This window comes from Aspergillus puulaauensis, chromosome 1 (assembly GCF_016861865.1).
Source record: "Aspergillus puulaauensis MK2 DNA, chromosome 1, nearly complete sequence".
Classification (NCBI taxonomy): Eukaryota; Fungi; Ascomycota; class Eurotiomycetes; order Eurotiales; family Aspergillaceae; genus Aspergillus; species Aspergillus puulaauensis.
Window position 1 is genome coordinate 4,419,707 of NC_054857.1, and position 14,190 is coordinate 4,433,896.

A 14,190-nucleotide genomic window follows, 5' to 3' on the forward strand; every position below is an offset into this window, starting at 1 on the left:
AAGATGATGAGCAAAACTAATCAAACTCGACGGGACAAAGCTTTAATGAGGGCATATCTGATAGAAGAATGAAAACAGACGAGCAAAAATCCCGAAACATGTAGCCCTCATGTGGTGTGATTTGTAGATCGGCCGAAAAAGCGGGGGAGCTCAGGACGGCGCATTATGACGGGGCGGGTGATTGACGGATGGGATCTTATCTCACGACCTCCTCACCGGCTTGCCATCTCCTCCGTCTCCTGCACTTTCCCCCGTTCTCTTACAAGTCACAGTTTGGAAGCCTGAATAATCCCTGCTCTCAGTCTTAGCCGATAATTGCAACCGCAGCGCCCCTCATGCTGCGGCTGCCGTCATGGCCTTGTCGGCCGCCCGCACCGCACCGCTACTGCGTCCTCCGCTATCGGCGCCCCCTCGCCCTTCGTCCCTTGAATGCGCGTCGCGGGTTTTCAAGCTCATCAAGGTCCTTCCCTACCTTCACGCAGTTCGATAGATCTGATTTCACAAATCAACCTTTCTCCGGCGTCTACGAATCCGGCCTTCCCACAGCTGGCCCGCTGGGATCCACTCCAGCATTTGGAGCTCCTCGGATTACCCCAAAGACACTGAAGCAGTATTTGGATCAATTCGTTGTTGGTCAGGACCGTGCAAAGAAGATACTGAGCGTTGCCGTGTATAACCATTACCAACGGGTGCAAGAGCTCCAAAGACGCCAGGAAGAAGCTGAAGAGCTACTTGCCAAGCGTGCGCGCAGGGAGTCTGTCGAGCATCATCCCGTTGAAGGTAAGCCTTGCGCCTGTCCGCAATAATTGAGGGATATTTCTAGATGAACGCTTTACTGATATAATCTTCCAGATGAGTTTCCAGGCCAGCAACCCACTACCTACCTGTCCCCCGAGCCTGCACCACCACCCCAACTCGGCGCAGAAAAGGCAGAGCTGGATGAACCATCACAACTACAGCTCGAGAAATCCAATGTTCTTCTTCTAGGGCCATCCGGCGTCGGGAAGACATTGATGGCAAAAACATTGGCCAGAGTATTGTCGGTTCCATTTAGTATCTCCGACTGCACTCCTTTTACACAGGCTGGGTATATTGGCGAAGATGCAGAAGTATGTGTGCATAGGTTATTGGCTGCTGCGAACTATGACGTCGAGCAAGCGGAGCGCGGAATAATTGTTCTGGACGAGATAGACAAGATTGCAGCCGCAAAAGTCAGCCATGGTAAAGATGTGAGTGGCGAGGGAGTACAGCAAGCCCTCCTCAAGATTATCGAGGGTACGACGGTACAAGTGCAGGCAAAGCAAGAACGCAATGCTCCTCGTATCAACGGCACACCAAGTTCTTCGGCATACCCTTCGAATCACCCATTAGGGGGTTCTCCTTTTACGCCCCCGAGTGGCGGAAACATGCCGCACAAGGGCGAGGTCTACAATGTTCGCACCGACAATATTTTGTTCGTATGCTCTGGCGCATTTGTTGGATTGCACAAGGTCGTCATGGACCGAATATCTCGAGGCTCCATGGGTTTCGGCCAACCAGTTCGAACGCCAGCTCAGACCTCCACCGAACGCTCACATTCTGACCCTACAACTAACCGGCCCATTCCTATACTCCCAGGGTCCGAAGAGGAGGCCCTCTACAAAAAATATCTCCCATTTTTTACCCCTCCATCGGACTCATCACCCGGGGCCGAACCTACGTACTTCAACGCTCTGGATCTGCTTAGCCCTACAGACCTCCAAAATTACGGTTTTATCCCCGAGCTCGTTGGCCGCATCCCGGTCAACGCCGCGCTATCCGCTTTAAGTCAACCCTTCCTTGTCCGAATCCTCACGGAGCCCCGTAACTCCCTAGTCGCCCAATACACAACACTCTTTTCCCTATCGGGTATCGAGCTCCGCTTCACAACACCTGCTCTTCATAAAATCGCTGCCAACGCTTTCACAATGGGCACAGGGGCGCGTGCACTTCGCACGGAGATGGAAACCATCCTCAGCGATGCAATGTTCGAAACACCCGGTTCGAGTGTGAAATTCGTCCTCGTAACAGAGCCCGTCGCAGAGCGCAACGAGAAGCCCGTGTACCTCGGCCGCGGTCAGGGAGGGCGCTTCCACTCTATAATCGCCGCTGAAGAAGATCGGTGGGAAGAGAAAATGCAACAGAAGAAGTCAAAGGAGAGGAGAGGAAACTCTCAGGCGGCTGGGTTTGAAGATGTTCATTCCATTTCCACATTCAGGGAGTATCGGAGTAAGGCTTCTGGATCGTGAATACATCTTACCTCTTTTATATCCTGGATCGAGGCGCTTGTATGTGTGCTTCACCTACGAAAATAGGTTACAACTCGTGGCTTAGCATTGGTGCGTGATGTTGTTTAGCATTTCTTTTCTTCACGGTTCCTTTCGTCCGTCTATTAGCACTTATGAGATCGCGGATTGACTTTTTGATTCTACTTCGGTTGTACTGTACGTGGACATGACAGTGATATCCCGGATGATCAATATTCATAATCCATTAAACGTAGTGGTATCTTCTATGAATCTCAAAAGGTAGAGCTTGGGATGTCTATTTATACAGAAGGGAAAAAAGAGGTTCAGTTTACAGCCAATGGTGTAATGTACCTACCAGTCAGAAGAGGCCCGTAGCTCCACTTCCTCACTGATAAGGCTGACCGTACGTGTGCTGGAAAAGAGGCTGGGTAGCAGATGAATTGGACCGTTGCTCACCAGCCGGAGTACTGGATGGCATCGGAGTTCGTGGAGCATAAGGTGATGGTCCCGTGGTAGAAAGGCCTGGTGCTTCTTGGAGCATTGTTGCGTGTATTCTTTTGGGGTCGATTTGGTAAAGATGATAGAATTCCTGGGGGCCTCTGACGTCGATATGTTGCCAATCTGTCCATCTTTTAAGGGGCTCCAGAGCTGTGACCATGGAGAAACGGCGGAAGCGGTGAGCGTTGACTATACTCCAGCCAGCAAAGAACTCGGCAAGATGGTCGGTGTTGCGTTGTTCTTGGGTGCAATTGTTAGGAATGGTTGGACAGTCGTCAGAAGTTCGCGAGCCGTATCTGGGAAGTGTAGATGGAGAGATGACGGAGCTATGGTCATCTTCGATGCTTGGGAGACGACCGTCAGTAGGGGATAATCCGAGCCGTCCAAGTAGATGAGAAATGGCAAGCCACCTGACCCTTATTAGTGGAGCTCATTGAAAGGATGTGCGTGTATAAAATACGTACCAGGATTTCTGTGTTTTATCGCTGACCTCGACCTGCTTCAACAACCAGTTCGAAATATCTGGGCGTACCATTATTTTCCAGTTTCCTGGAATTTTCGTTCGTGTATACTCGCAGAACCAACCCAAGATGATCGTCGCAGCATCCGGTTCGCGGACCATGAAGTCTTCAGTTAATAGAATGACACCACCATGCGGAAATAGGCGCTGGGCATGCACTGGGTAGCCAGCATATTTAAGTGGCTGCGAAATGGAGATATTCCAGAAAGCGGGTGTCTTGCGGAGAATTTCTTTGAGGAATGGGATAGTCTCGTATTGAACGAAAGACTCATGGAACTATCCAATTCTTGGTTAGTGGGATACGAGAAAGAAAATAGAACAACATACAAGAACAACACCTTGCATCGTATTTTTCTTGACCATGGTAACGAATCTTTCCCAATCCACATCCACGCTGTTGTAGAACAGTAGAGAGGTGTGCTTTCTTAAGAATGTTAGGATGAGCTCCTTCTCATTTCTGACGAGCTCCGAATCATCAGGAAACCAAACAAAAAACATCTCTGCTCGTTGAGGCTTCTCTGTGTTACTGATTGTAGCTAATTTCTTGAAGCTTATGCCAAATTTGGAGTACAGGAGTTCATCCAAATCTGGAGCTGTATGAAGGTTCGATCCATCTGGTGCTTCGGCCTCAGTAGAGCGAGCGTCGCGGTTCATGGATTCGGCGGAAGTTATAGTTTTGTATACAGTCGACTTACTGGATAGGATCGGAGTTGTGGGCGAGTTCAAGGAGGATGGCGTATAAATTGCTGTATCCGGCAGGTCCAGTGTGGAGAGACTTGTGGAAGGGTTGGTATTTTCTTGTGCGACGTCGATGCTGCGCGACGGTTTCACGGCACTTGGCACGTTAGCCGTAGTTGGCCCAAGGCTACCCCCAGTCGAAGTGTTACTCATTTCCCTGAGATGAGGGTAAATTTTCGCGCCTGAATTTAGCCTCGCCTTAGGTCCTAGAGGGCCCCTAAGAGTGAGGTGAAGGTATCCTCTCTCGGACCAAGAGGTGCCGGCATCAAGGAAGTCGAAATCCGGAGAACCAGGAGGGTACGCAAGCAGTATTTCGTCCCACCAGCCGCGGTTGATATGTGCTATTGCAACCTGATTTGCTTGCCAAAGCGACATAGCTGCTCTGCGAACCGTCGGTTCGGTGTCATCGAAGCCCTCGACCCATCCATTCGCAATTTTTTGGTTTGGCATCTGGTAGATGGCGTAGTGTTAGTAAATCGGCGCGGTATACTGGGAATAGAAATCACAGAATAATTTCGTTCTTATTGGGACTTACACCGTGGCAAAGTGCATTATATTCATCCAGAGTACAGAGATCCTTGAACCACAACTCAATTACTCTTCCTACCTTCATCTTAAAAATTCCTCTCGCCTTCTCGAAAGGTATGCCGCATAATCTAACGTCACCAATTTCCAGCTTTTCTGGGCCAAGGTAGATCGTGACATACAGTTCCCCACGGTTCCACCAACGCCCGGAGTGTAAGACCTTAGATGTGCTGTCAGGTTTCCTAGCGGGAAACTCCAAGTTGAATTCGCTGATAGGCTTGGCGGAGCCATGGTGAGCGGCTATATTATTGATGGGCTCGCTGCGGGTTTCGATTAGTTCAGGGTTTGACACATTCCACGAATTGTTGTTTGGAATGGATGAAGCAACCGGGTATCTTTGATAGCGATGAGATGATCGGGGCGAGTCCAAAGGATCATTAGAGGCATGATCCATTCGACTATCATCCGCGATATCTGTTACTAGACGAGGCCCAAGTTGCGCAATATCAGTGGACGATATGGGAGCCCACTCGGCTGGCCGCCGGAGGTCGAGCTGGTTCTTGTCTGGTGCTGGCTCAGTTCTCCCTAGCTTCTCATATCTCCACTTCGTCGACAGGTTTTTGAACAGTTTGGGTTTATCAGTGCCACTGGGCTTCTTAGGCTGGGAGGAATCCGGGGTGGATTGGCTGGACCCAAAAAGAACTGGCGGCAACCGTTGAGCTGATGATCCCAATAGTCCTTGTCTGGCTGGGTGAACCCCATCTTGAAACAGTGATCTGGGAGCTGGCCCCGGTTGGCGCGAAGTCGCGCTGCTCAAGCTTTTATCTGAATTCGTCCTTCGGATGGTTGGGGCACGCTTGACAGGAGTTGAGTTGGCCTCTGATGCTGAGAATTTCAGCCGCTTTACCAATCTTTTGCGCTTTCTCTCATCCCTTTCCTCCTGGAGTCGGACCAACCTTGCCTCCCAAGCAGCTACATCAAAGGCGGATTCCTTTCCCTCGGAAATTTGCTGCTTTTTGCGCCCCCAATCCCGTAACGTCTCGCCGAAGTTGAAGCTTCCTGCAGGCTCCCAAGTACATCTATCAATAGAGTAGCCAAGCCACCGAACAAGAAATCTCATGCCATCCGGGAACTCTTCCTCTGCCAAGATTGTCTCGACCTCATATTCAGACTCTTGTTCACTCTCAACAGTGGATGTAAGAGATATTTCATTATCGCTGACGCCTCCCCCCTCCATGGTCAGGCGATGGTCCAGCAATGGAGATTATGCCGCTTTCAAATTTGACCCGCGGAGAGTGGAGCTCCACGTTCTCCTGTTCTGAGGGATTTCCAATCAAGGGACGCTCTGTACAGCGCCCGGATTGTAGCTGCAGCGCCACGAATGCTGGAGCAAATGCCCCATGAAGTTGGGGCAAATATCCAATCTGTTGGCCGTCTCCCTGCAAGGCCGTGTGCTTGATTGATATGCAAACCAGAAGTCCGGGCCTCTAAAAAGAAACAGACATGAAACGAGCGGGGCACGTGACCCACTTACTAGGCCCAAAGGGGGTTACGACGGCCACCGGCTCCTGCGACGAGGGCGGGAATTCATCATCTGGACCTCCTGGAGAGCCTCCTATCTGTGATTTCTCGCTTCCCCCTTGCAAGAAAGGTGCGTACGTCCCAGATGCTTCTTGTTGAAACAGAAGCAGCTCTTTCCCCTGCCCTCACCACCGCCCACCTGGCTTTGTTGACTAACTCTCGCGTGCCCCTCCAGAACTGAGTTTCCACCTGTTGTCGGTTTCCGCTCACCAACTGCCTACGGATCCAGCCACGTCGAGTCTTGTCTGACCACCAACTTCACACTTTACCTATATCAGAGCTCTGTAGGCTCTTCTAGTTGTTCACTATGGCTAACGACGAGTATGATGTGAGTTCCCAAGCTCTTCAACCCTACGAACTATGGCCGAGAAAAGAAGACCGCTAACCCGACTACCTGATAGTTCCTCTTCAAAGGTATGTTGCCACTGCCCGCCCGACAGAACAGCCGCGATACCCTTCGGGCCGAAATCAACTCAAACTAACATCGACGTATTTATATTCGGGCAGTGGTGCTTATTGGAGACTCTGGTGTTGGAAAATCCAATCTCTTGAGTCGATTCACCCGAAACGAGTTCAACTTGGACTCCAAATCGACTATTGGTGTCGAGTTCGCAACCCGTTCCATTCAGGTTGATTCCAAGACAATCAAAGCTCAAATCTGGGATACTGCCGGTCAAGAGCGTTATCGCGCTATCACGTCCGCCTACTATCGGGGTGCCGTCGGTGCGCTTCTCGTTTACGATATCAGCAAGCATCAGACCTACGATAACGTCAACCGGTGGTTAAAGGAACTCCGTGATCATGCTGACTCCAACATCGTTATTATGTTGGTTGGTAACAAGAGCGATTTGAGGCATCTACGAGCTGTTCCCACAGAGGAAGCCAAGCAATTTGCCAGTGCGTTTCTCCTTGGCTTCCACGTTTGATTTGGCTCCCGTGAGGTATTGACACATAATAGGCGAGAACAACCTCTCCTTCATCGAGACTTCCGCCCTAGATGCGAGCAACGTTGAACTAGCTTTCCAGAACATTCTCACAGGTGTGATGACTCCATACGGACAAACTTCAGTACAGTCTCTAACAGTTTACTCTCCATAGAAATCTACCGCATTGTGTCTAGCAAGGCGCTCGAAGGCGAATCTGGCGGTGCCTCGGTTGGCGAGCGCCGTCAAATAATCGACATTGAGAAGACTCAGGATACCGAGAACAAGGGAGGATGCTGTTAAAATTAGTACAACGGTGTTCCGGTTCTAGACACGACATGCCGACCGCAACGAGCCTTTAAATTTGTGATGAGATAATTGAATGGTCTTGACGTTTCTTTTTTGCCTGTTTATTTGGCCTCTGCGGAGATGATACACAAGAGGAGCGATGGACATTGTTGGGAAACACATACGGGAACATGGACATTGTATGGCAATGTTTATTGGGCCTTACTTACACCACCCCCGGACACCTTATTTTGTCATTTTCTACCTCGACTTCTTTTTAACCAGCCTTCTATTCTTTTTTCCATTCAACTTGATGAAAATGCTATTTCCAACCCCATCCCACTGTTCCATCTTGCTCCCCTTGTTTTGACTGCCTCACATTCAAATCACTTTTTCTTAATCCAAGACACCCTTCCTTGACTCTTCCAGTGCCTGGCTGGGTTTCACTATTCTTATTTGGCGTCTGTGAAATGGCCGTGCGGTCTGTATGCAGTTATACTTGTAGTTATGACGTGAATAATGTTTACGCTGAAGGATGATGAAGCAAAAGGTCTGGTAGATGAACTGGGCGACCAGAGCGCAGAGGTTCAAACTACGCGCCTGTCTAGGCCTCTCAGTTTGTCTTCCACTCGAAGGAGTCCAATGATGACCGCTGACATATGCGATCCTGCGTTGAAAGCCAAATAACAGGCGAGCCGTCTTGTTCGGTTGGTCGAAAATACCCTGAATCAACCCATAGAAATTTTGTTTCGAGGCCAGAATGACGATAAAGAGATGTAAAGTCGTTCTGGGTTAGTCCTTTGTCAATGGAGGCTTCAGGGAGATATCAAGTCGAGGGCCAGCAGAGTCAAGCCAGTAGTCCAACCAGAGCTTGGATATTAAGGAAGCTTGTTTTGAATCATACATCCAATGAAGACTCCAAATTTAGTTATAGGTTCATCCATCATGGGCAGAATAAACGGATGTCTCAGATTGATTCTGCGACACGTCTGGTGTCCGAAACGATAAGGGATCCCGGAGCTGCATCTTATCTCCGCAGCGGATTACATAACCCAGATCCTAAAAAATTCTGGACCTTTTTGCCTTCGAGATTCCTTCAATACCACTTCACATGGATTGACAAAGCCAATATCAGCCTTTTTTCTGTGCTCCGAATCGCCTTCCCAATTTCCACTTAGCCGGCAACCTCAAAGCAAATCTCCCGACATGCAGGCTGTGCGTAACGACACCAAAGACGCAGCTCTTAATGCTGTACCTGAAAAGCCGATCACTCCGCCGCAAGTGCAACAAACGAACAGCTCATGGACGCATCTGGTAGCTGGCGCGTGAGTATTCCCTTCAATAATTCCATACAACGCGGTCATCATATTGCCAGGATGCTAACTTCATCACAGCGCTGGCGGCATGGCAACTGCCCTCCTGACATCTCCCCTTGACGTTCTCCGAACGCGCCTTCAATCCGACTACTACCGCTCCCAACTCAAATCCACCATTTCCGCACACCATACACGCCCCTCCATAGCGCGCTCATTTATTACCCACTTTAGCGAAACCTTTGAAATTCTCTTCTCCATCCACCGCGTCGAGGGCTGGCGCAGTTTATTCCGCGGTCTCGGGCCCAGTCTTACAGGTGTTGTCCCGGCGACGGCAATCAAGTTCTACGCGTACGGGAACTGCAAACGGCTATATCCGGAACTCTTAGGGATTAATAAAGATGCGACGTCGGTTCACGCGCTATCCGCCGCCACCGCAGGCGTTGTTACGGGGACAGCGACGAATCCGATCTGGCTAGTAAAGACAAGATTGCAACTTGATAGATCGCATGCGAGCAGTGATGGGACATTGAGGCCGCCACAGTATCGCAATAGCTACGACTGCGTTAAGCAGGTTATCCGGCAAGAGGGTGTCAAGGGCCTCTACCGGGGCTTGATGGCCAGCTACTTAGGCGTTATTGAGACCACATTACATTTGGCTGCTTACGAGCGGATAAAGGTCATGGTTGCCCATCACTATGAACGACAGGGCAAGGCCCAGTCTAGTGAAGTGACGCAAGGGCTGATTCTGAGTGGCGCGGCGGGTGTTTCCAAGCTGATTGCTGTGTTGATTGCCTACCCTCATGAGGTAAGTCGTATTCATGCTCAAGAAAACCGAACAAGATCACTGACTAACCACTACACAGGTCCTGCGAACACGACTGCGGCAAGCCCCAATGGCGGACGGCCGCCAGAAATACACAGGTGTGGTGCAATGTCTGCGACTGATGGTGAAAGAAGAAGGTTTCGTCGCCCTTTACGGTGGCCTGACAGCCCACATGATCCGGACAGTTCCCTCCGCGGCAATCACGCTGGGAACATATGAACTGGTTCTAAAACTGCTAAGCGGAACTTCGTCATCGTGAGGGGTGTTCGGTTTTATAGAACAGACGACTTACTGTATATTACGATTGTAGATTATATTTCTCATGTACAATAGACCGGGCAATTTAGATGGCTTGTAATATATAATAGATACCCTACTTTTTGGATTTTTTGGATCGTTTTGTAGAAAAGTGTTCTGTACTGCTTAGATATATTCGAACTGTAATAGGCTGATGGTAGACTTTCTTCGGATCCAGGGGTTGCGAGTGGTTTTCTTGGCTGAAGCCCTCAAGAGTTTCTATAGGCCAACTTTTTACTGCAACTCCCAATATACTTCACAAAACATATGGACTCGAACTAATCCCACGCAATCCCTAATTCCCGCTCTGAAATCGCGGCTCGAAATTCCTCCATCTCATCGCCTCTCTCCTTGATCACCCATTCAAGTGTATCTCCAAACGTCTCGCCGTTATTTCGGAACCAGTCCCCCAGGGAGAGCACAAAAGTCTCAACCTGCTCTTTCAACGGACAATGTTCCCGTAGCCAGAGGACCTGGCCCGGATCAAGTTTCATCATGTCTTGCACGACGTAGTAGTGTGGGATTTCATCTCCCCACCCCTCCGAGCCAGGTTCATGGAATATATCATTCCGAAAGCGCGAGCGGTATTTTGCAGATGAATTGTAGGCCGTCGTCGGGTGGGTAGTATAAAAGTAAGGGTCTGTAGGTTCGGAGTTCGGGTCATAGAATCCGTACGGTGTCAAGGTATTATGCATAGGGTAGTTTAGGTGGACGTTGAAGGTAAGTTGCTGGTTGCTCTCAGGGTAACGTTTTCGGAACTTTCGTTGGATAGTCCCGTTGCTCGGACAAATATGGTTTTGGACGATATCGTTAATTACCAGGCGTACATCCTCGATCTCAGCTAGGTCCGATGTGGTCCAGTTGTGGAGGAGTTGCGCGCGCTCGGCGACGGTATTCCGCAGGCTGCGGCTAAATCGATCGTACTCGCGCGTATGAAATGCGCGGTGGTACAGCCATAGTCGATAAATAGCGCGGCGCAGGCGGAATCGCTCCTCGTTGCTGAGCGAACGTCTGTTCTCGAAGTCCAGCTTCCATTTCTTGATAGGGTAGATTATCTCCCATTTCTGAGCGGCCCTGCCAATCTCAACAACTTGCTTGAGGAGGGATGCTGTAAGCGGTGCCATTCGATGAAGATGTGCTAGTTGGCTTGTATTATGTGTCGCTACCTGGACGATATCATCGACAGGGCCGAACTCCATTTCCGCAGCCTCGATGAAGATTTGTAGCTTGTTCGACCGATTAAAGACGTCGCGAAACCGGCGGGATGCTGCTGCGAGGTTCATAACGTCGGATATGGTATCGCAGGAGCGAAATATATGGAGCAGAAGCTCCGTGGCAAGATAGTTGAAGCGCATAGTGTCGGTATCTTCTGGAATCAGTTACGCTCAGATAAACAATGGCATTGTGGTAGCCAATGATGGTTATCACCAACGGCTTACCTATTGTAATGGAATTATTTGAACTGGTGATAATGATTTATATTTCGTGTCAAGATTGCAGCTGAAACCACAAGGGACAGCTTCGTTATAGTAGTAAGTCAACTGTCGTCGCAAACAATGTATGACTCTTAAGTTGCGACCCCGCCCTTGGGGCTCTCGGAGAAGGTACGAAACTTGGGCATGGTTGAAATGGTGAGAATCATCTCAGAATGATGGGACTGGGCTCCCTGTAGCCACAAAGGGCTGGATAAGATGAGCGGTGCCATGACGGTTGAGATTCCAAGGTTGAGGAGGAGCTTGGGGCACCCAAGCTCCTTTAGTAGTTCATTAGTTATGCATCTATTCCGCTTATATAAGCGTGTGTCTGCATAAACTTTATAATCTTCAATCCCATTGGCTATAATCTTGTTTATACTATCAGGTGGTGCGTATGCCAAAGATATTCCCAAATACAAAGCGAACTGCTTTAATATTGCTTGTTCAATTGCTTCTATCAATAAATAGCCACATTAGCTGTTTATCTGTGCTCGAATGGTTTAAAGCTGCATAATACTGCAGTACACAACTTAAACTGCTCCAACAACAAATATATAGTGCAGATCAAAAAGCAATATCATGGAACATTAAGACCAACCCAGACAATTGATTTACTCGAACTACATTACCATTAGTTCAAGAGCCAAACAACCTTACTCAACACCAAGCTCAGCCAGAAGTTAAACCCACTTGGTTCTCGCGCCCATTATCCGAGTAGCCGGTGATAGACTACTCGTTGGTAGAGGGTGCGCTGATGGCGGTGATGGATAAAAGGGTTGTAAAGCGCATGGCGTTGGCCGTGGATTTGATTCGATCTGACGTTGGTATCACCGGCGTAGGGAAGATTTGGGTGTAGGAAGTATGGTGTATACTATGCTGTAGTGAGCACGAGGAGGTTAGACAAGGCATGTATGCCTTTCTTAGATGCTTACTGGCACTACTTGTAGGTGAATGGCCCCTACGCAGTCCACTGAACAGAGGGCTGACTTTTGACGCTGCTTTTGCCCCGGAGTGAAACAGATTCAAAGGCGGCAGATAAAACATCATGGGGTAAATACGGCAATTCGTATATTGATGAGACGCTAGACCACTACACCAAAAGACCTTGTAAGGCTGGTGGTGAGCCAGCTATCTCCAACTTATATTTCATCCTAGAATAATGATATACAGAATATGCGGCACGATAAAACAGATTTACCCCCATGGCCGGCGAGAGTAAGCCAGTTGGACCCTTGTCAGTTGTCAGTTGTCACAAATCTGAGTACTGGATGCTTCAACATCAGAAGATCTAGTGTCGGCTACAGCAATCGAATAGGCTTACACACGGTACATTTTGTTGATGGCTAGCTAACTTCAGATGATGAGTGACGAAGAGTAATGCATGAAGATCTTTTTTATCTACCTCGTAGTGAGATGTTGAAGTTGCACCCACCAAAGACGCCTTCAATACGACCATGAACATGAATCCCACACATATACATCCTTCAGGATATCAAGTCTAAGAGTACATCGAAAAAAAAAAAAAAACAGTGAAAAATCAAAACAACGGCGCTTATTATCCGAAAAGCACCCGGGTGTCCAGAGCGCCCGGTTTCCGCTCACCCTGTCCCAACTCCAAGTCTGACCGCTTGGATAGTCGCTCAGTTTGTACATCCCTCCGCTTGGCATACCGCGCGGCCTTGCTAACCCGAATGTCACGACGGACCTGGTTCGGGCTCACGTACTCCTTGTTTTCGTAGATAACAGGGCCACCGAAGCTACCTTCCAGGATAACAATGGGCGTGAGGACGAACCGAGGCCCAATCTCAACAAGAGAAAGTTCGGGGCCGTCTTTGGGGTTGTGAACAGGCTTTTCAGCTTCTTCCTCACCATCCTTCTTCTTGCCTCCGCCTTCCGACTCTCTGATTTCGAAAACACGGATCCAGATTTTGCCATCGACACCATAGATTCCAATGACACGGTCGATGAAAGGCTTCATTCCCTTGACACCACGCTTTGGTACACAGAAGACACCACGGAGCATCTCCCTGATCAGTCCCCGGTACTCGTTTCCAGGCTGGCTCATGACGGGGCCTTGCTCGTCAAACGACTGGTCGAAAACGACAATCCCGCGACCACCCTTCAGACAGTTACCAGCAAATCCAGTATTCAATTCCGCCATGGTGTGCAAGTTGTTGACATGGAATTTGATCGTAGGCCCGTTCGGCGGCCGTGAAAGCCACAGGTATAAATCTTGTCCATTCTTCTTGGCTTCGAGGAAGAAAATCACGTTGCAGGAGTGTAGGTCGGCGAGAGAGTTCAGAAGTAGGTTGTAACCAGCGGCCTTCTTCCTCGAATCCAGCTTGCTTTCCTTATGACTGTGAGGGAGTAATGAGGTGATATCGGAGAGAAGATGTCGGTGACTAAAATCCCAGACAGTCAGAGATACATCTAGCTGAGATTTAATACTGCGATTTGAGATTGAGCACTTACCGAGATGTAACACCTCGCGAGGTGAGCATAAGCACACGGGTCTTAGGCATGAGACCTGCGGACAGCTGCTTCTTTGCTGAATCGGCGGTATTTTCCTCCTCATCTTCTTCACTATCGCTCGTATCGTCGGCATCGTTGAGCATTTCCTCCATCATAACATCTTCTTCATCTTGGTCTTGTTGTTTCGCGAGTTCGCGGGACTTCTTTTTGGAGACTGTCTTGTAGACGGAGGCCATTTTTGGATTAATTATTGCAGGAATTGCAAAAATCTCGAAGTTGGTGCTTTTGATTGCCCGCAAAACCCTTCGCCGAAAAGCGAAAAGTTGCGGGCAGAATAATTTTTTAGTTCACCGCCTTTGAAGATAACGCCGTCACGTGCACCTTCCGAAAATGGAAAGTAGATCTATACGCGGGCGGGCATATTCGAGGGTGCGCTTCAATACTTTATGATAACAGGCAATTGAGTA

The 14,190-nt window shown here is 49.1% G+C and overlaps 7 protein-coding genes across 7 annotated transcripts; 4 read left to right on the forward strand and 3 right to left on the reverse strand.

Moving 5' to 3' along the window:
- Positions 1–335: 335 nt before the first annotated feature.
- Positions 336–2,267, forward strand: APUU_11751S (putative ATP-dependent Clp protease; the record flags this gene model as incomplete). Its single annotated transcript, XM_041697876.1, has 2 exons — positions 336–780; positions 853–2,267. 2 exons carry the CDS (start codon positions 336–338, stop codon positions 2,265–2,267), a joined length of 1,860 nt encoding a protein of 619 aa, XP_041551117.1.
- Positions 2,268–2,652: 385 nt separating this feature from the next.
- Positions 2,653–5,785, reverse strand: APUU_11752A (putative Chromo domain protein Chp1p; the record flags this gene model as incomplete). The annotated part of the gene is made up of 4 exons (XM_041697877.1): positions 2,653–3,175; positions 3,230–3,561; positions 3,613–4,473; positions 4,559–5,785. The coding sequence occupies 4 exons, from the start codon at positions 5,783–5,785 to the stop codon at positions 2,653–2,655; spliced, it is 2,943 nt and encodes a 980-aa protein (XP_041551118.1).
- Positions 5,786–6,051: 266 nt separating this feature from the next.
- On the forward strand, positions 6,052–6,378 carry APUU_11753S (uncharacterized protein; the record flags this gene model as incomplete). Its single annotated transcript, XM_041697878.1, has 2 exons — positions 6,052–6,199; positions 6,305–6,378. The coding sequence occupies 2 exons, from the start codon at positions 6,052–6,054 to the stop codon at positions 6,376–6,378; spliced, it is 222 nt and encodes a 73-aa protein (XP_041551119.1).
- A 58-nt stretch (positions 6,379–6,436) lies between these two features.
- APUU_11754S (Rab family GTPase) lies at positions 6,437–7,355 on the forward strand (the record flags this gene model as incomplete). Its single annotated transcript, XM_041697879.1, has 5 exons — positions 6,437–6,457; positions 6,531–6,543; positions 6,637–7,026; positions 7,088–7,168; positions 7,228–7,355. The coding sequence occupies 5 exons, from the start codon at positions 6,437–6,439 to the stop codon at positions 7,353–7,355; spliced, it is 633 nt and encodes a 210-aa protein (XP_041551120.1).
- A 1,191-nt stretch (positions 7,356–8,546) lies between these two features.
- On the forward strand, positions 8,547–9,738 carry APUU_11755S (putative mitochondrial carrier protein (Rim2); the record flags this gene model as incomplete). The annotated part of the gene is made up of 3 exons (XM_041697880.1): positions 8,547–8,665; positions 8,735–9,461; positions 9,520–9,738. 3 exons carry the CDS (start codon positions 8,547–8,549, stop codon positions 9,736–9,738), a joined length of 1,065 nt encoding a protein of 354 aa, XP_041551121.1.
- Positions 9,739–10,054: 316 nt separating this feature from the next.
- Positions 10,055–11,131, reverse strand: APUU_11756A (F-box protein; the record flags this gene model as incomplete). The annotated part of the gene is made up of 1 exon (XM_041697881.1): positions 10,055–11,131. The coding sequence occupies one exon, from the start codon at positions 11,129–11,131 to the stop codon at positions 10,055–10,057; it is 1,077 nt and encodes a 358-aa protein (XP_041551122.1).
- A 1,675-nt stretch (positions 11,132–12,806) lies between these two features.
- Positions 12,807–13,959, reverse strand: BRX1 (ribosome biogenesis protein BRX1; the record flags this gene model as incomplete). The annotated part of the gene is made up of 2 exons (XM_041697882.1): positions 12,807–13,653; positions 13,724–13,959. 2 exons carry the CDS (start codon positions 13,957–13,959, stop codon positions 12,807–12,809), a joined length of 1,083 nt encoding a protein of 360 aa, XP_041551123.1.
- Between the last annotated feature and the right edge of the window lie 231 nt (positions 13,960–14,190).